Below are 19,816 nucleotides of genomic sequence, written 5' to 3'. Positions count from 1 at the left end.
TGCGGTGTAGACGCAGCGACAGCTCGGGGGCCACGGCCACGCCACTCCCACAAGCGTTTACGCGCCGGCTCCTGGTTAGCTATGTTCTGGGTGTTATGCTTTATTTATTTTCTCTGGTGCCTGAACCAGACCCACACTGCTGCCACCTCCACCCCCATTGTCACGGCCAAGGCTGTCCCCCACTCCCCTCCACGTGGCCTGGAATTTCCTCCTTTGAGCATCAGAAGCCTCCAGGCTCCCTACCTCAACCTGCACCTGTGACCTGATGAATTTTTAAACAGAACCCTGGGCAGCATGCTCCGTCTTAACCTCTGCAGTGGCTCCCTATCAAGACTGCCCTGTCCCTGCCCCTCTCAGCACCCCCTCCCCTGCGCACCATTTCTGAGCTTCCTATGGGCACCTCCTGTCCTGTCTAGTTTGCTGGGAGACCTGTCCTCCTGGGTGCTGGAGGGCCCGGAGCCTTGGAGCTGGGTGGGATGTCTCTCCTGCCTCCTGCCCTGGCAGAGGCTGAGAAATATGAGTCCAGGCGAGTAGGGGTGAGGCGGATGCCCTCTCCTCCTGGAGCCGGTACAGTGCTTGGCGCGAATGCTGAGTCCTCGGAGCCCGTGTAGGGAGCGGGCTTCTCATGTCAGGACTCTGACTTCTGGAAACCTGGCTCAGGGCAGCACCCTAAATGAAAACCTTTGTGCACATTCTTGTTTAAAATATTGAAAGCATAAAAATCATCTAAATTTTGACCAACTAAAGGTATATATGTACCTAATTGAAATATTGGGCACATATGAAAAAGTAATATGGAAAATACTTGTTATGCTATTACGGGAAAATAAATCTGCAGAGCTTGTGCTGGAAACTACGTGTTGAAAAAGAGTGAACGCGAGTCCCTGCTTCTCTTCCCTTTATTCCTGCACAAGCATGTCTTCATTGTTTCCAAAGTATTATAGGTGCTTATTAGAGATCCGTAAATGCAAATAGAAACAACCACGGAAAAACCAAAAATAAAAAAAAGCAAAGATATTCATTACAAACAAAAAATCTGACCACAGTAAAAGTACCCTTGTTAGGACTTGGGTAAGGATGTGTGAACTTGCCCTCCGGGCAGGCTGAACACAACGCTCGGGTAAGTGTGTATTCATCACCACTCTTAAAAACATTATACAAAGTAGAATTTCTCTATTTTAAAGTATTACTTTTCCGTTATAAAGAGCTCATGGTCATGATGGAAATCTTGGAACCTGCAGAAAATGGAAGGTAAAGTCCTCGTGTTTACTCAAAGACAACTCTTGCTGGTATTTTCGTTATTTTTCCCCCTTTCTATATATGGATTCTTATTTTATTTTGTCTGTGACCAGAGAGATCGAGGGACCCAATGAAAAATTTAAGGCAAGAGGATTAAAGCAAAGTAGCCGAGGTCACCATGCAATGAGCTTTGTGCAGTGAAAGACGGTCTACGCACAGTGAGTCTCTAGTTATGAAACCCAGACCCACAAATTCCTGATTCAGAAATGTTTGAGCAGGAAGAAAAAGGATGAAACAGATCTGAAAATAAATTTAAAAAATATATTTTGTGGGATCCCTGGGTGGCACAGCGGTTTAGCGCCTGCCTTTGACCCAGGGTGTGATCCTGGAGACCTGGGATCGAATCCCACGTCGGGCTCCCAGTGCATGGAGCCTGCTTCTCCCTCTGCCTGTGTCTCTGCCTCTCTCTCTCTCTCACTGTGTGCCTATCATAAATAAAATAAAATAAAATAAATTTAAAAAAATATATATTTTGTTTATTCATGAGAAACACAGAGAGAGAAGCAGGCTCCATGCAGGGAGCCCGAGGCAGGACTTGGGGGGTCACGCCCTGAGCTGAAGGCAGACGCTCCATGGCTGAGCCATCCAGGCGGCCCTGAAAATAAACTTAATAAGGTACAACCAACTTACGTACACACTGGATTCTGGATCCTACATGTGCAGAACACCATTCTCTCTGGATGGCAATGTAATAGGTGTGACACTAAGCGTTCAGCCCTTAGGGAAACCCCAGGGTCCGACCAGCCGAGGAGGGGGGTCCAGGCTGGCTGGGCTGCTAGAAGCTGCTGGAGGATAGCTGACCCTGTGACCCTGTGACCGGGTGCCTGGTCCTGGGACTGCCTGCGGGCTGCTGTCCCTTCCAGCTTCGCTCAGGTTCAGGCAGGAGGAGGAGCAAGGGCACAGGGGCCCGCAGCTGGTCTTAGGCCCCAGTGAGGTGTAGGCAGGAGGGAGGCCCGGGGGAGGAAAAGCCGGTGTCAAGTCCAAACTCGAGGCCTCCCTGAGCCATCGCCCGAAGGATGTGAAGCAGGAACATTTACATGCTGGCTTCTGGCCCCTGGGGGTGGGGGGTGAGGGCACATATTGGGCAAATATTGGGCACATATGAAAAGGGCAGCGTCCGCCCTCAGAGCAGCTCACGGGCAGGTGAGAGCAGAGGGAGGAAGTGGGTCTTCCTGGGATCGCTGGCCAGCCACAGCTGAGGTCGGAAGACCTGCCCCCGGCCTTCTGATCCTTCAGTGCTGAGCAGTGTTTCTCACCTTCTCCTGACCAGGGAGCATGTGGGAAGATGCTCCTCCACCCAGCAAGCAGGGACCCAAGGCCGGCGTCCTGGGATGCGGGTGACGGGGAAGTAGGTGGTATTGGGGATCATTGCCTCGGCACTGAGCAGAGTAGGGGACCTGGCTCCTCAGCCCCAAACCACCGCTGTGAGCTGGCCTCACCTGGTGCAGGTGTGGACACGGGGGGGCGGGGCCTGCGCAGGGGTCAGGTGAGTGTGTACAGGCGTTGGCGCGTCGCATGGAAGCTCCTGGAGTGTGCCCACCCCACCACCCAGGTCATGCTCTGTGGAATTCCCGACCTGCGAATGAGGTCCTTGTACACGGAGCTTGGCGGAGGAGAGATTCAACCATTTACCCTGAAAGCTGCCTCGGCTGTCATTTCAGCGGATGGCAAGAAGAGGAACTTTGATTTACTTTGTTATTTCCTTTGGGCAGATTCGGAGCAGGCACATGGCCGGGCGCCTGGAGCCCCCACAGAGCCCCGCCCTCCGCCCAGGGTGGGGGGCACCCCCCTTGGCCATCATCCAGACCTGCCTGCACTCTGTTGGGGCGCCCGCATGAGGGTTCCGTGGAGGGAGACGGCCGCCCCGGCACTTGCATCCGCAGAAGGGATGGGGCAAGCTCCTGCCCCGTCCTTCCTTGAGGACCCCCGGGGAGGTATCCCAGGGCGGGCGGCTAGTCCAATTGGGGTGGCAGCAGGGGACATGGAGGTCCTGCTGTTCAGGCACGGCCCCTCCCCAGCGTGCACAGCCTCCCGTGGGGTGGCAGGTGGCGCAGGTGGATCCCCAGGGGAGATCCTCCATCTCCTGCCCCAAACCCAGCACGTCGCGCGGGCCCTCTGGAGGGGACCAGTCGGCCTCCTGACAGCCCAGGTGTGCTGGGATTAGGACAGTGCGGTTAGTACTTAACTTCTCTATCACTTAGTGTGTGGTCACCACCAGGCTGCGGAGCGGACTCTGGATAACGTAACCGCAGGGAAATTTCTTGGGAGGGTGTTGGGACTTGCAGGGTAGAAAAAAGGCACGACAAGGGGTCACCACCTGGGGACCCATGTCTGGGTCATGGCCGGCACCAGGGTGACTGCCCTCCCTCCAGGCTGCAGGGGGACTGCAGTTCCCAATGGGCATGGGGGTTCCCTGGGGAGGCAGGCCTGGGGCACCACGTTGTTCCAGGGTTTGCAAGATGATGAGGAGACGTTTCCACTCTCGCTGTGGAATCCCGGGCCAGGCCGCCCCACAACAGCTCTCTTCAGGGCCCTAGTGGCCGGTCAGCTCCCCTGGCACCCCAGGCCCCTCTTTCTCCATCGGGTCCCTTTCTCCAGAGACCACCTGAGGCTGCCCCTCCTTGCCGTGGCAGGGGTGGGCCATGGCCACCCAGAGGAAGGGTCACACACGGGAACCACTCCTCCGTTACTGCCCGCCCTGCCCCAGCCTGGCGTCAGGGAAGTGACAGGACACACGGGACCCCTGATCGACTGTCGGGTGCAGGGAGGTTAGGGCACAGCTCCCCGGGATGTCAGGGCATCGCCTGCGAGGCTCTAACTAGTACTTGAAACTCAGGGAAGAGGCCAGTTTAAGGAGGATCCCGCGGAAACGGCCCCTTTGCTCCCCCTTCTGGCCACCTGGGGGACAGGCCAGCCTGTGAGCAGGGAGGAGGTGAGGAGGGGAGCGGTTCTCCCCGGATCCCTCCTCCCCCCAGCGCACCTAAGGGGAAGTGCGCTGGCAGCCGCTCCAAGCAGCCTGGCTGGGCTCCGGGCAGGGGAGGCCCGAGGCGGTGGCTCTGCGGAGCCGGAGGCCACTGCCCGGGGGAATGACCAGTCTTAAGCTCACAGGACAAGGGGCAGTTTTTTAAATCAACAGTAGCAGGGAGGAAAGGAAGTTCAGGGACATTGCAGACAGCCTTTCAGGCCACGACGAGCGTGCGCACGAACATGTGTGCATATGTACGTGTGCCATGTGCTCACATGCATGTCTCTGCACGTATGCATGCATTAAAAAATTTTTTTTAAAAGATCTTATTTATTTATTCATGAGTGACAGAATGAGAGAGAGAGAGAGAGAGAGAGAGAGAGAGGCAGAAACACAGGCAGAGGTAGAAGCAGGCTCTACGCAGGGAGCCCAACGTGGGACTCGATCCCGAGTCTCCAGGATCAGGCCCTGGGCCGAAGGCGGCGCTAAACCGCTGAGCCCCCTGGGCAGCCCTGCATGCATGTTTGCAAGTGTGCGCACACACACACGTGATGTATGAGGAGCAGCTGAAAGGATGAGAGACAAGCACGTCTGCCTGCAAAAGCATCACAGCAAAACCAAAAGTAGGGTAAGAGGGTGAGAGTCTGCTTCTCTCCAAACCACGGGAGCAAGGGGGTGGGTTTCAACACCATCCTCAGATCTCAGCCAGCAGAGAAGCCCCCCCCCCCCCCCCAGCTATTATGCTCTTACAGGACCCGCACTCTTCCTCTGTGGTATTTCTCAGCGAAATTCTCGTTTCTACTGAAGAAGAAAATACACAGGTGACGACATAAGAATGTGGCCGTACTGCTCCATGTATACGTGCGTCTCACGTTTCCACCCTTCAGTCAAGTCAGAACATCTGCAGCCTCTCATGTTCCCCAGTGACCCTTCTCGGGCACCATCCACGCGCCCCTGCCCCCACCCAGGAGGAAGGGGTGCCTATGGTGCCGAATTCCCCGAGATCGCAGGGTTGAAGCCCCTATCCCTTGCTAGGCCAGATGCGCTGCGGGAACAGGGATGGGTCCCCTCTGGTGATCTGCACCCCAGTAGCCTGCTCGGCACTGGGTGGTGAATAAACCTTACCCAGGTGGGCAGCAGGCCTGGAGAAGCACCTGTGCCTGGTGCTGTGCATGGGTGTTAGGGTGGGTGTGGTTCTTGCTGGGCAGTTGGTCTTTGGATGCACAGATGGCGTGCCCGCTCCGGTTCCTCAGTCATCACTCTGGAACCTTCTTGAGGTGACTGTATGACCCACTGGAAGAGAAGCTGCAGTCTGCAGGGGGAGGGCGTGCCTGGCTCATCTGGGGCCAGGCCTCCACTCACACAGGTGCACACGGGCCCTCCTTTTGCCAGCATCACTGGCTGCAAGGGTCCCCAAGAAGCCACTGCCCTATGGGGGGAGCCCCAAGATGCAGCAGGACCTGGGTGTGGTCAGTGCAGCCCCCAAGGCAGATGAGAAGTGACGGGAGAGCCAAAGGGAGCAGACGGGGTGGGCCTCAGCGTCGGTGCCACAGGCCCCCTCTCCAGACCACCTGCTCGCCCACGTGGCCCCACACATCTCATTCACACATCCCCTTCCAGCAAGACCTCTTTTGGCAGAAGGTAACTGATAACCACTAGCAGCGGCTTAAACAGGAAGGGTTCACTATACTGTGAGCTCTGCAGATAGGGGCCTGGAGATGCCGGCGGGGCTACTGCGTGATGCTGGCTGGGGCAGCGGTAGCACGGCGCCGTCCTCACTGCCCCCCGAGGAAAGATGCTGGATGGGGGGTCATGTGGGACTGCCCCGATCCTTCACTGACCAGGACTCTTGGTCACATGCCATTCCTGGACCAAGAATTAGGATTGGACTGTGACTGGCTCTGCTGGTCAGGGAGAGGCTGCACTCTTTAGTCCATGGGCCTCTGCCCAACACTGGGTCAGTGGGGGTCTATGAGGGCAGTGGGTGGCTGCCCACGCTGGGGCCTAAAGCACCCAGACTGTGCCCTTCCCATCGAGCCAACGCTGAGCGAGCACAGGGGGCATCCGTGGACGTGCCCTCAGCACACACACAAGGTGGCTCTGTGGCACAGGTGGGCAGCTGGGGCAGAGCACGCGGACCCCAGCAGGGGCCAGCCAGGCCAGCATGCCGAGGGCCAAGGGCCGCTGGGCAGGGAGGAGGCAGGCCTCGGTGGGAACAGGGCCCCTCGGGGGTGTGAGCTCAATTCTGAGCCTGGGGGCAGCCTGCAGAACTTTGAGCAGGGATGCAGCCAAACCTGAGCTATGCCTGTGTCGCTGGTGGGAGACAGGAAACGTGTGTGAGGGCGGAAATGTGGAGCCTCAGTGGAGGCCGAGGCGGGGCCTGAGTACCTCAGAAGCTTATCTCCCCTTACCCCCACCTGGAACGTGCAAATCATCTCCCGCCCTCAGACAGGTGTCTGATAGGAGCCCTGGCGTTGCCCGCTGCCCACTGTCCCTCGTGCCTGCCGCGACCTGCCCCTGGCACTCGGGCACTTCCTAGGCTTCTTGAAGGGACATGCTCACACTCAGGAACGAGCTTGCACTGACACGATACAATCACAAGATGCCTGTGTTCCTATTCCAGCCAACCTCTGATGGCTCGGTGACCTTGCTCTCAGTTTCCTCATTTGTAACGCAGGCAGAACAGCACCTACCTCGGGGTTATCACAAAGATTAGATGCAGTATCACACCTATGAGTACCAGCTGGTGTTATTAGCGTTCTCAGGTACATGCCTGGGTGGGGCGAGGGCCTGGCTGGCCCGTGCCAGTGCTCTCAGGCCTGGGGCTCAGGGCAGTGGCAGCAGGATGGCCGGGGGGTACAGCCAGGCTGACAGCAGATCTGCAGGGCAGGATCCTCGCCTCGGGCCATCTGGCTGGGGCTGAAGGTCACGGTGGCATCAAACTGGGCCTTGAGCAGCTGAAGTTGCTTCAGCGCCTGCAGTGCCTCTGGGGCGACCTCAGCCATTCCTCCCAGGAGGTTGTAGTTCTCACCAGGGTCCTCGGACAAGTCAAAGAGCAGTGGGGGCTCATGGGCAGTCAGAGGGCTGGAGGCGTGGCAGGCAGGGTCCGGTGTGGTGTCACTGTGGGGAGAGCCTGGGGAGGAGGGCAGGTCTCTGCAAAGGGCGAGAAGGACAGGAGGGGCCAGGCTCTGGGGCTACCAGGGGATCAGCAGGGCGGGGAGAGGAGATTACCCTGGGTGAAGAAGTGAGCTTTGTACTTCCCACTGCGCACAGCAAAGACCCCGTGGACCTCGTCTGGATAGGCCGAATAGAAGAAGAGAGACTGCCGGGGGCTCTGGGGGCAAAGTCAGGGATCACAGGGTGGCCAGAGCCCCCCAGCACTGACCTGCATGTACCCAGAGCCATCAGCCTATGTCAGGCCCTGGACATGCAGCTGCTCCTTGCCCACCCGAAACCCCACTGGCAGCACCACCTGGGTGCCACTCAACAGAGGAGCTGTGGAGTGGGGGGGTAGAGTCAGGGTCTCAGGGTTGTGAGCACTACCCTGCCTGTGCCCAGCAGCAGGGGGCTGAGATCAACACCATCCAAGGTGACGTTGGGCAGCGGGGCCCCGGTCAGAGACGCCAGCGTGGGCAGCAGGTCCAGGGAGCTGGCGAGCTCATGGGTCACACCTGGAGGCAGAAGGCTGTGTGTGATCAGTCCATTTGCCACCAGGACCGGGGAGGTGGGGCTGGGGGTTCATGAGGAGAGGGCCGGGAGACTGACCAGGAGCAATGTGGCCTGGCCAGAAGGCCAAGGCAGGCTCACGGACACCCCCATCAAAGGTGGTTCCCTTTCCACAACGAAGAAGGCCAGAGCAGCCACCATGGGACATCCTCATCGTCTCGGGCCTGGACGCACAGGGGGCCATCAGTGACACTCAGGGGGACCCCTGGTGACCCCACCCCAGAGTTACACGCGGTGCATGAAAATAACCAGCACCCCATGTACTCGTGGCCCCCCGCCTCCCGCGTGCCCCGTGGGTCACAGCACACAGCCAGCATCTCCTCAAACAACCGTGTCCCGCTACATCCTCAGCCAGTGCTCAGGATGGGGAGACCCCAGTGACTGCTGCTGAGGGACCCACCAGCACTTCCCCACACCCTGCCAGCAAACCCGTTGTCTGCAGTGAAGATGACCAGCGTCTCTCCGAGCAGCCCCAGGTCCCCCACAGCTGTCATCAGGGCCCCCACAGCTGCATCCAGCTCCATCAGGGAGTCCCCAAACGGCCCTCGGCCTGAGTGCCCGGAGAAGCTCTGCCCCCCGAACTGGGGGTAGTGGGTGTGCTGTGGGCGGAGACAGGGGTTAGCACTGGGTAGGGCTGCAGGGCAGGAGGGAGCAGGCCAGGGGCACTCACGTGGGAGGCGTAGTACAGGAAAAACGGGAGGCCCTGGCGCTGGGCATCAGCCATGAGGTCACGGGCGAAAGCCACGTAGCGGGCCTCGAGTCCAGGCAGCCAGGGGGGCTGAGCCTCCACGGACAGGTTGGCCAGCAGCGGGATGGGGACCAGGCCCTGGTCGCAGCTGCCATCACAGGGGGTGGACGGCGGAAAGCAGGTCAGGTTCTGGCAAGGGCCCTGGCGGAGCGGTTCCATTCAGGAGGCTGGGCTGCTGGCGGGCCTGGCCGGTCGCGGGGCCGGGGCTCACGGGCTCCTACCTGGTCGTGCGAGTACGGGATGCCCAGGAACCGGTGGAAGCCCTGGTGGGGGGGCAGGAAGGCCCCGTCGGGCCCCACCCCAAGGTGCCACTTGCCGGCGATCCCCGTCAGGTAGCCGCGGGCAGCCAGGACCTCGGCCAGGGTCACCTCCTCCAGGGGCAGGCCCCCGCGGGAGCCGGGCTCCAGGACGCCGGGGTACAGGCCCATCCGCACCGGCAGCCGCCCGGTCAGGAGCGCGGCCCTGCGGGACCGGGCGAGGCTGAGACGGACTCGAGGCCGGGGCGGACGCGCCCCCCCCGCCCGAGGGAGCGACCCGCTTACCGGGAGGGCGTGCACAGGGACGTGGGCACGTAGAAGTCGGTGAAGCGCAGCCCCCCGGCGGCCAGCTGGTCCAGGTTGGGCGTGGCGGAGCTGGGGTGCCCGTAGCAGCCCAGGTCCCCGTAGCCCAGGTCATCGGCGAAGATCAGCACGATGTTGGGCGGCCCAGCGGCGGCCAGGCCGACGGCCGAGGCCAGGGCGAGGGCCCACAGCGGCCCCATGGCGCCCGGCGCCAGCGGCCTGGGACGGAGGGCGAGCCGGCCGCAGCGAGTCCCACCCGGGGCCCGACCCAGGCGCGGCCCCACCCGGGGCCCCAGACCCAGGCGCTACGCCTCGCCTCGCCTCGCCTCCGCGGGATCCCGACTCCGGGAACGACGCCCTCCTGGAGGCCGGACCCGAATACCCCGACAACCCCCTCCCGGCCTCCCAGCGGGCTTCCGGGGGCCGCTGACCCCAACAGCACCCGGAGGCCGCGGCCCGGACAGAACCCCGGGGCTCGGCCTCGAGGTCGGGGGCAGGAGTCACATGACGCTGACCCCCGGGGCCCGCGCGGCGGGACGAGGGCAGTACCGGGCGGAGCAGGGGCGGGACGGGACCGCGGACGGCGGGGGCCCCGCGGGCGCTTCCGCCTCGGCCCGCCCCGCCCCGCCCCCGACTCCGCCCCGCCCCGCCCCGCGGTCCCGTGACCCTCCGCGCGCGCGGCCCGGGCGGGCCCTCGTTGGGGCGGGGCCTCGTTGGGGGCGGGGCCTCGTTGGGGGCGGGGCCTGCTCGCACGCGGCATGGGGCGGGGTTGGGCTCGGGGTTGGGCTCGGGGTTGGGCTCGGGGTTGCGGGGCGCGCGCCCGGCCCCGCCCCGTCCCCGTCTCCGCCCCGCCCCGCGGTCCCGTGATCCTCCGCGCGCGGCAGCCCGGGCGGGCCTCGTTGGGGCGGGGCCTCGTCGGGGGCGGGGCCTACTCTCCCGCGGCCTGGGGCGGGGTTGGGCGCTGGGTTTGGGGGCGCGCGCCCGGGCCCGCTTAGCACCCCTGGGCCGTTGGAGGGGCGGGCAGGGCGGGGCCCCCGACCTCGGGGGCTGGGAGACTCGGGGTCCTTTAGGAAAGGACCTGAGTGCGGGGAGGGGGCGGGGTGCCCTGGGCATCCTGGATGAGCCACGCGGAGCGAAGGCCGCGGAGCCCACCGACCGCGGGCTCTTTGCTCAACGTTACTTCCGGTGTTTTTCTTGAAACGCGAGACAGCAAACTCTTTCAGACCCTTTCCGTGCACGCGTCTGTGTGTGTGTGTGTGTGTGTGTGTGTGTAGTGCGCGTACGGTTTGGGACGTGCATCTGGTACCTGGGCTCTGGCCTGCCCGGGGTCACACTAGGGCCAGAGCTGCCGCACCGGTGACCTTGCAGACCGGGCTTCACCTGTCTGGCCCCCGTTGGTTTAGCTGCCTCAAAGGGACGGAGTGGCCAGAGGATGGCTAGGTGGGTAACGGGCCCCCCAGCTGCAGCTCCCCCGGGGCAGCTCCCACCGCCCCAGGAAACTCTCCAGGACCGCTTTCTGGCCTGTTTCCCTCACAAACTCAGGGCATCCCTCTGGGACTCTGACCTCAGGAAGATCAGGATCTGGGTTCCCGGTTGGAGAGGCTTTCCGTGGCTGCTGACGGTGGAGCAGAGCTCAGAGTGGACCGCGCAGCACATGTCCTCTGGGGACTGCGGTGGGGGACCAGGACACGGGTCCACTGAAGTCCAGCCCTGGCTGGGGAGCTGGCACTTTCCTGATGAAACAGGAAGGCTCAAGACATGGGGGAGTGTGGAGGAGCAAAACTGGCAGGGCGGGAACTCTCGGGAATGGGGCTGGCCTGGGGGCTGGGGTCAAGGCTAGCTGCTGACCTTGTGAGGACAGAAAGGGGCCAGTTTGGCAACCTGTCCCCTTGGTGTCACATCCCAGGGTGGTTTCTGGGCCTTTGCGTGGGAGTGGGATGGGGTTGAGTAGCCAGAACAGGAAGTTTTTCCATGGCCCAGAAATCTTTGAACCTGTAATTGGAGCTATCACAGCTGGTCGGCGCTGTGAATTGGAGTTTAAAAGGAGTCAACCAAAAGCACTTTCTTCCCTTTCAGCGGCGAGCTGGAAACTACCCCAGGCGGCTGAGGACCTGCCCTGATTCTCGGGAAGAGCCTGCCTGGGGTTGTAATGTTATGCAAATGGCTGGCATCTTCCCCTGCGGTTCCTGAAGGCACCTCAGGTGTGTGCACATGGGCCGGCGGAGCCAGCCCGGCCCTGACCTCTAGGTAGGGGGAAGGTCTGTGTGCTGCCAGCTATGTTTGTTCAAAGCCAAGCCTCTGCAGGCGTCTGAGTCTTTTGGAGATATGAGTTCTTTTTTGGCACTGCTGCAGGAGCTGGCAGGAGGGTCAGCTTGGGATAGAGCCCTGATGGGAGGCAGCCTGCCAGCGTGCATGATGTGGCTCTGGACGCCTGGGACATTGCTAATTTGGAACTGACGCCCACAGTTAGGAGAGGGGGGCCTTGCAATGAGTGGTGCTGGTCTTGTGCTTCTGTACCTAGGACAAGGCATGAGAGGCCTGTGTCTCCTGGGCCTGCGTGGGGTGGGTGGGGTGGGTGAGTGGCTTCAGTGAGAACGCCCAGCCCACGGGGGAGGATTCTGCAGCAGTTCTGGGGCTGGCTGATGTGGGGGCCCAGGACGTCAGAAGCCATCTGTGCAGGCCCCCAGTTCCTCCCTCCTTGCCCTCAGGAACTGCTAGACCTCAACCTGGTCCACCAGGTGGTATTTCCTCCCCCACGGCCACCCTGACCTGGTGGGTTGGTCCCAGTTCCCGCATGGCAGGCTGGTAGGTGCATGTCTCCACCTAGGGAGGGAGGTTTGGTTTGCTTGACCAAACTTTAGTCCGTCTTCTGAACCTTTTCCTGGGCCCATCTGTGCACTTCCTTGTAAATCTCAGTGTTAGCAAGAACGCTCCACCCTTGATATCTGATTAGGTTGTTTTAATTTTTTTTCAAGATTTTATCTATGTGATAGAGAGCCCGAGAGTGTGTGTGTGTGTGGGGGAGTGTGGCGTAGGAGCAGAGAGAGAAGCAGGCTCCCCTCTGAGCAGGGAGCCCAAACCATGGATCCTAGGACCCCAGGATCTTGACCTGAGCTGAAGGCAGCTGCTCACCCCTCAGTCAACAGCCACCCAGGGTCCCTCTGATCAGGGTCTTGATCCCCGCCCCCGCAAGGTGACATCTGATCACCTGGTCTGTCTTTGGCCAGAATCCTGGTGGGTTGGTCTAGCCAGAACCCCCCTCACCCCTGGTGTTTTTAGTGAAAAAGTCAGTTTTTTCCACTGACCCCCACCTGCTCCTTAGCTGTTGTAGTTCAAGTTTTCCTTGACCCTTGTAGGATCCCTCGCTGGGTCTGGAAACTAAACTGATAAAGACAGATGAACAGGATAAAGCCCACACATTTGTTTAATTTTATAAGGTTTCCGGGGATCCCTGGGTGGCGCAGCGGTTTGGTGCCTGCCTTTGGCCCAGGGCGCGATCCTGGAGATCAGGGATCGAATCCCACGTCGGGCTCCCGGTGCATGGAGACTGCTTCTCCCTCTGCCTGTGTCTCTGCCTCTCTCTCTCTGTGTGACTATCATGAATAAATAAAAATTAAAAAAAATTTTATAAGGTTTCCTTGACATGGGAGACTTCATAAGGAAATGACCCAAAGAACCTGTTAAACTTGAGTATCTTGTGCTAGGTTTGGTGGCGCCTGGACAACTGCAGGAGAATATGGCAGGTTAAGGAGTCTGAGGGTTAGTGTGGTAGATGGGAGAAGCTCAGCAAGGCCAGTTTGTTGGGATCCTTTCCTTTGTCTTTGGCATAAGAGCGCTCCTGTTCTCTGGGGATGGGGGGAGTACCTCTCACAGGGGGGTTCATGGCCTGTTTCAGGGGACACCGGCAGAGGAGGTCAGAATGGCCTTCCTGCTGCTGCTGTTGCTTCAAACTACGTCAGCTTAACATACTCAGGACATTCAGGACGCCTGGGGGGCTCAGCGGTTTAGCGCCGCCTTCGGCCAGGATGTGATCCTGGAGTCCAGGGATCTAGTCCCAAGTCGGGCTCCCTGCGTGGAGCCTGCTTCTCCCTCTGCCTGTGTCTCTGCCTCTCTCTCTATGTGTGTCTCTCATGAATAAATAAATGAAATCTTAAAAAAAATAAATTAAAAAAACATACTCAGGATGCAAGGTGTCATATTTTGGGGTAGTGTGTTCTGAACTGTATCACTATGAATTCCTACTTGCCTGTGTTGCAATCAGAATTGAGCCGCCACTGTAAAATTCCATCACAGTGGTCTGTGTACCTACTGTGATGGTCCTGAATTAAGTGTGCCTGTTGTGTTTAACTGGTTAAATGTATTCTTTTTAAAAAATTCCAGGTAGTTGACACAGTGTTATATTAGTCTCAGTCCTATATTGTGGTCCAGCAGTCCCATCCATCACTCACTGCCCATCGTGGTAACTGTCCTCTTAACCTCCATCACCTATTTCACCCCCATCCCCTCTGGTAACCACTTGGTTGTTCTCTCTAGTTAGGAGTCTATTTCTTGGTTTGTCTCTTTTTGTTTGTTTGCTTTGTTTCTTAAATTCTACATATGAGTGAAATCATATGATACTTGTCTTTCTCTGACTTATTTCATTTAGCATTATAATATCTAGCTCCATCCATGTTGCTGCAAATGGTAAGATTTCATTCCTTTATTTTAAAGATTTTATCCATTTATTCGTGAGAGACACACAGAGAGAGGCAGAGACACAGGCAGAGGGAGAAGCAGGCTCCATGCAGGGAATTTGATGTGGGACTCGATCCCGGGACTCCAGGATCACGCCCTGAACCGAAGGCAGAGGCTCAACTGCTGAGCCACCCAGGCGTTCCGAGATTTCATTCTTTTTGATGACTGAATAATATTCCATTATGTGTATATACACACACACACCACGTCTCCTTTATCCATTCATCAGTCGATGGACACGAGCTGCTTCCATAATTTGGCTATTGTAGGTAATGCTGCTATAAACATAGGGGTGCATATATGTTTTTGAATTAGGGCTTTTGTATTCCTTGGGTAAATCCAGTAGTGGAATTAATGGATCCTAGGGTAGCCCTATTTTTAACATTTTGAGGACCCTCCACACTGTTTTCCAGAGTGGCTGCACTAGCTTGCAGTCCCACCAACTGCCTTCCCGTTTTAACAAGCATTGTGAATGATTCTTTAAGAAGGTGCTGACTGGAAGGCTCTCCTGGCATCCATGGGGTGGAGAGGGGAACGGGAGGGCTCCCAGAGACGGGGTGCCGAGGAGTGCTGGGGCTGGTGTGCAGCAGTGTGGCTCTCCGTGGCCCTGTCCCTCTGCTCCACCCCCCCACCCCCCCCCACCCCCGCCCCACTGCCAATCCGTAGATATCCTCTAGCTTCAGGCCTCTGAGCTTGCTGTTCTCTATCGGAAATCCTTGACCTTAGATCAGCCTGGCTCACTCCCCACCTCCTTCAGGTCCATTGGGATGTCACTTTCCCAGTGAGGCCTTCCCTAGTGTCCAAGCTCCTTCCGCCTCTGCCCAGTTGTGAGCCGCTGCCCTCGGGCTCTGTTGGCGGGGGCATGTAAGCAAGCCTTAGCCTCAGCTGGCATGTGGCAAGTCTGTATTACTCTTCTCACCATTACTGTTGTCCTAGGGTGGTGCCGGGCCAGGAGCACGAGGACTTCCAGACACCCTGGATCCTCCACAGGGCGCTAGGGAAGATAGCTTGACAACAAGGTGGAGAGATGGGGACAACTTGTCTGCTGAGTTACAAGCAGGGTCGGGTTGTCAGTTTTTACTCAATCTTGCCTGCAAGGGGAGAGCCCCTGAGGGAGCACCTCACAGATGCAGCAGGTCTGGCTACAGATCCCTTACCTGTGAATGACACTCAGCTGGGCAGGTGACCGGGTCCCCAGACATTGTTCTGTCATTAAAGTTCACCCACGAGGAATGCTGATGTCTGACGCTCTGCCCAGACCGGGTGTGGGACAGTTCCTCCTACGCAGTGCTTCACGGAGACCTGGTGTGCAGCAGCGGACTCTGGCCCCCGTGTGTGTAGCAGCCAAGGACTCCCCCCCCCCCCCAGAGCCTGGTGCAGGCCTGGGGAGCCATCCTGCCTGGGCCCCTGGGGCTTGAGGCAGAGGAGGCTGCATGGTAAATTCCTCAGGAGTCATAGGGTCGTAGTCCAGCCTTCGTGGGCAGGACAGGGGCAACTTCATGTAAACACAGAAGAGAAGACGTGGACGCCAAGATGATCGCACCATTTTGCACACCCCGTCGGCAGGGTCCTGAGGAATGGACTGGAGGAAGACGGCCCCACATCAGTGGAACGGACCCAAGGGCCGGGGTGGCGGTGACTGCCCCCGAGTAATTGAGACCAGGGCTCAATTACAGCCCGGGTGATGACGCTGAGGCGCCGAAGACTCCTCGGTTTATTTATTTTTATTTTTTATTTTTTTTAAATTTTTATTTATTTATGATAGTCACAGAGAGAGAGAGAGAGAGAGAGAGAGAAGCAGGCTCCAGGCACCGGGAGCCCGACGTGGGACTCGATCCCGGGTCTCCAGGATCGCGCCCTGGGCCAAAGGCAGGCGCCAAACCGCTGCGCCACCCAGGGATCCCACTCCTTGGTTTAATGGTGATGGAAAACGGAATTCAACTGAATAAATATAAAGATCGAATTCGCTTTATTCAGTGACTCTTGGATCCGCTGGCATCTCCTCCAGCAAGAAGGGGCCTCCAAGGAGCTGCACACCTGGAAGGGCTTTAGGGGCAGACGATAGGGGGACAAGGCAGCTAGAGGGGTGGATTGCTTCAGGCAAGGCCACTTCCCTTAGGAGAGGCAGGGGGCTTATCACGCTCATAACCTCACTGTGCTGACCAGGAGAGTCTAGACTCGCTGGCTTGAAGTTCCACTGCCGGGAGAGGCTGAGACTGCCCTTAGGTTAGGTGCTAAGTGTTGCCGGTGCTTAGCAAAAGTGACTCCATTTTGGAGCTTGTGGTTTCTTTTTAGCAGTGGAGAAAAAGATGTTGAAAGACTGAGACAGGAAGGTATTGTGCTTGACCTGCTCAGTTGTCCCCAAATGTCCTCTGAGATGTTCCCTCACCAAAATGTAAAGGGTGTAGTTTGGAGTAGGGAGGGCGACGGCAACACCCCTGAAAGGCTCTGGGGGAACTGGCAGCTGGAGGGCGGAGAGGAGACAAAGGGAGGAGATAACGGGGTGGCAGGGGCCCTGTGGCCGGGCAGGTGTGGTCATCATATGGTCGAACACATTGGTGTGGACTCAGAGACCATGGGCCATGGAGTCACCCTCCAGGACACAAACAGAAGGCAGTGCCAGCAGAGGCTTGGGCGGTGGTGGAAAGACCCTGGGTCTCAGGAACTGGCCCGGACTTGACTCACAACACAGGAAAGTCACTCCAGCTCCTCTCCCAATTCCTGGACATGAGTCATTCACAGAGCCGGAGCCCTCTGCCAGAGGGAGAGACCTGGAGGAAACACTCAAGGCCACGCTAAGTCTTGCCCATGGCCTCCCCTGCCAGGAGGTGCAGCTTTTTGCTAGGATTGCTATTCAGTGGGGAGCGGGGAGGGGAGGGACACTTGAGGCTTTCAGGGATTGCTGGGCACTTGGTTCTGAGTGAAAGCCGTTTCCCATTCTCATGCCTCTATAGTCCAGTGACCAGCAGGAGGCCTGGGAAGTCAGGTGAGATACGCCTTCTGGGCCACAGTCCCTCTCACAGCGGACACGGTGGGTTTGTGAATCTATGTTGTGTTAACTTCCCCAGTTGTTGAGGTGTACTGAGCAGCCAGCGCGACACCCCTTGCTCGTCCAGGCCACGACGTCCAAGGCAGGAAGCACAGTGAGGCCTCTAGAGCTCCCCTCTTATATCATTTGAGGAAACACCAGCTGCTTTGACAGCTAAACCCCAAAATCTCAGGGACTTAATACAACCCATGGTTTCTTGTTTACACAAAGTCCAGTTTGCAACTTTGGCAGGGATGGTGGGTGGGCTCTCTGCTCTGCGTAGTCATTTAGGGACCAGAGCAAAGGAAGTGCTGCCATTTTCAACATGTGGATTTTCAACATCCTGGATGCTGACATCCAGCAAGCAGGAGGCTGAAGGGAAAGCGTGCAGGCGTGAGCAGGAGGCATCTATGGGTCAGACCTAGAGCGGCACATATCAGTTCCAGAACTCTGACATGGCCCTACCTACATACAAAAGGGGTTGAGAATGTGGCCAATTGGAGTCAGCAGTTGGGCACCAGCTTTCCTTCACCTCAGTTTGTCAACTGTGGCACAAAGAGTAACCCCCTAGGGGACCACTTCTATGGAGTTACGGGGCGGGGGGGGGGGGCGGCGGGTGGCATTCTTAGAAGCTCAGACTTCTCTTTCAGTCCTTCCAATGACTTTGTAGGCACTAATTCCAGTGTATTAAATCCCTTTCTGTTCAAATTAGCCAAACATGAGTCTGTAATCTGTATCCAAATTCTAGCTTTTGCAGTCAGTGAGATGAGTTTGGGGAATTGTGAGGCCAGTGTGTGAGGGATCACTTGGACGGACATGGGCAATGTCAGAACTTGAGGTGAGCAAGCAATCTGTCATCAGGATGCCAAAGTCCCGGGTGCCTGGGTGGCTAGTCATTTAAGCGTCCGACTCTTGATTTCAGTTCAGGTCTTGTTCTCATGAGTTCAAGCCCTGAGGTGGGCTCTGACTTGGGCATGGAGCCTACTTAAAAAAAAAAAAAAAAAAGACACCAAAGTCCCAAGTGAATGAGACGACATAGGTGACGAGGTGAGACCCATTTTTACACTGCTATATTCCTAGTGTCTCCTATTTTTTTTTATTTATTTATGATAGTCACAGAGAGAGAGAGAGAGAGAGAGAGAGAGGCAGAGACACAGGCAGAGGCAGAAGCAGGCTCCATGCACCGGGAGCCCGATGTGGGATTCGATCCCGGGTCTCCAGGATCGCGCCCTGGGCCAAAGGCAGGCGCCAAACCGCTGCGCCACCCAGGGATCCCATGTCTCCTATTTTGGTGTGTGTTTGTGTGTGTATGGGCCCATAATAAACATTTTTTTTTTATGATAGTCATCAGAGAGAGAGAGAGAGGCAGAGACATAGGCAGAGGGAGAAGCAAGCTCCATGCACCGGGAGCCCGATGTGGGATTCGATCCCGGGTCTCCAGGATCGCACCCTGGGCCAAAGGCAGGCGCCAAACCGCTGCGCTACCCAGGGATCCTAATAAACATTTTAAAATGTAGAATGTCCTTCTGTTATTTCTGCATTTATTTAACATCTGTCTAGCAAACACATTATTAAGCACATATATGTGCTGACTGCTATGTTTGAATATGAAAAGCATTTCTGGGGTGCCTGGCTCAGTCGGTAGAGCATGCACCTCTTGATCTCAGGGTTGAGTTCAAGCCTCACATTAGGTGTAGAGATTACTTCACAAAAATTAGAAAAAATAAAAAGAAAGAAAACCTTTCCAACAACATAATCTAATGCAAGACACTTGGAAATATTCACTCAAATATAATAAGCATTCTTTTAAATGTATATAGCTGAGCTTGAAAGAAAGCAAGAGATAGCCCCAGAGACACTAAATGAAGAGGAAACTAAAAGTAAGAAGGCAAGAAAGCATGATATCAGGAACATTCTCAGGACTTTTAAAGGCCTATAACTTCAGTAATAGGCTAGAAAGACTAGAAAAAAATCTGCTTTTCAGAAAAGAGAAATAAAAGATTTTGTAACGATTTCACCACAAGATGAAAATTAAATCCTCAGAATTCATAAAGATAGTTTCCCTTCAAACAGGTGGGTTTTAAATATATACTATCTGGGTGGTTTGGAATTGAGTTGAAGTGGTTGTAGGTTGGCAGCATTGGGGCACCTAGCAGGATCAAGTGCAAATGCTCTGAAGGAGCTCAGTCTCAACTCAGTCTCTCTAGGTTCTCACAGATTGGATTAGACAAACATGAGATCACAATCTAAAATCACAAACCATATAAGTATCCTAAAAATGGTCACAGAGCTAAAAGACGCAAATGTGAACAGGAGGGACGTCTGGGGGGCTCAGTGGTTGAGCGTCCACCTTCAGCTCCAGGCAAGATTCAGGGGTCCTGGGATCAAGTCCTGCATTGGGCTCCCTGCTCAGTGGGGAGCCTGCTTCTCCCTCTCTCTCTGCCCCTTCTCACTCCTGTTCACCGAGTCTCTTTCTGTCAAATACATAAATAAAATCTTAAATAACAAAAAAGAAGGTGAGCCTACAGAAATTACCAAGAGTACAAAACAGACCGGAAGATGAGAATGTTTTTTTTTTAAAGATTTTATTTAGGAATCCCTGGGTGGCTCAGCGGTTTGGCGCCTGCCTTTGGCCCAGGGCTCGATCCTGGAGTCCCAGGATTGAGTTCTGTGTCGGGCTCCTGGCATGGAGCCTGCTTCTCCCTCCACCTGTTTCTCTGCCTTTCTCTGTGTCTATCATAAAATAAGTAAAAATT

At 57.0% G+C, this 19,816-nt stretch overlaps 1 protein-coding gene across 1 annotated transcript; it reads right to left on the bottom strand.

The window, feature by feature from the left end:
• Positions 1 to 6,995: 6,995 nt before the first annotated feature.
• Positions 6,996 to 9,887, bottom strand: ARSA (arylsulfatase A). The gene is made up of 8 exons (XM_025455061.3): positions 9,281 to 9,887; positions 8,960 to 9,200; positions 8,661 to 8,879; positions 8,420 to 8,589; positions 8,030 to 8,154; positions 7,808 to 7,935; positions 7,496 to 7,598; positions 6,996 to 7,397 (listed from the first exon to the last, which is right to left on the bottom strand). The coding sequence occupies exons 1-8, from the start codon at positions 9,496 to 9,498 to the stop codon at positions 7,078 to 7,080; spliced, it is 1,524 nt and encodes a 507-aa protein (XP_025310846.1). The 5' UTR covers positions 9,499 to 9,887; the 3' UTR covers positions 6,996 to 7,077.
• Between the last annotated feature and the right edge of the window lie 9,929 nt (positions 9,888 to 19,816).

This window comes from Canis lupus, chromosome 10 (genome assembly GCF_003254725.2).
Source record: "Canis lupus dingo isolate Sandy chromosome 10, ASM325472v2, whole genome shotgun sequence".
Classification (NCBI taxonomy): domain Eukaryota; kingdom Metazoa; phylum Chordata; class Mammalia; order Carnivora; family Canidae; genus Canis; species Canis lupus.
Note: the sequence above shows the minus strand (reverse complement) of the source record. Positions and strands in the feature narration are given on the sequence as shown.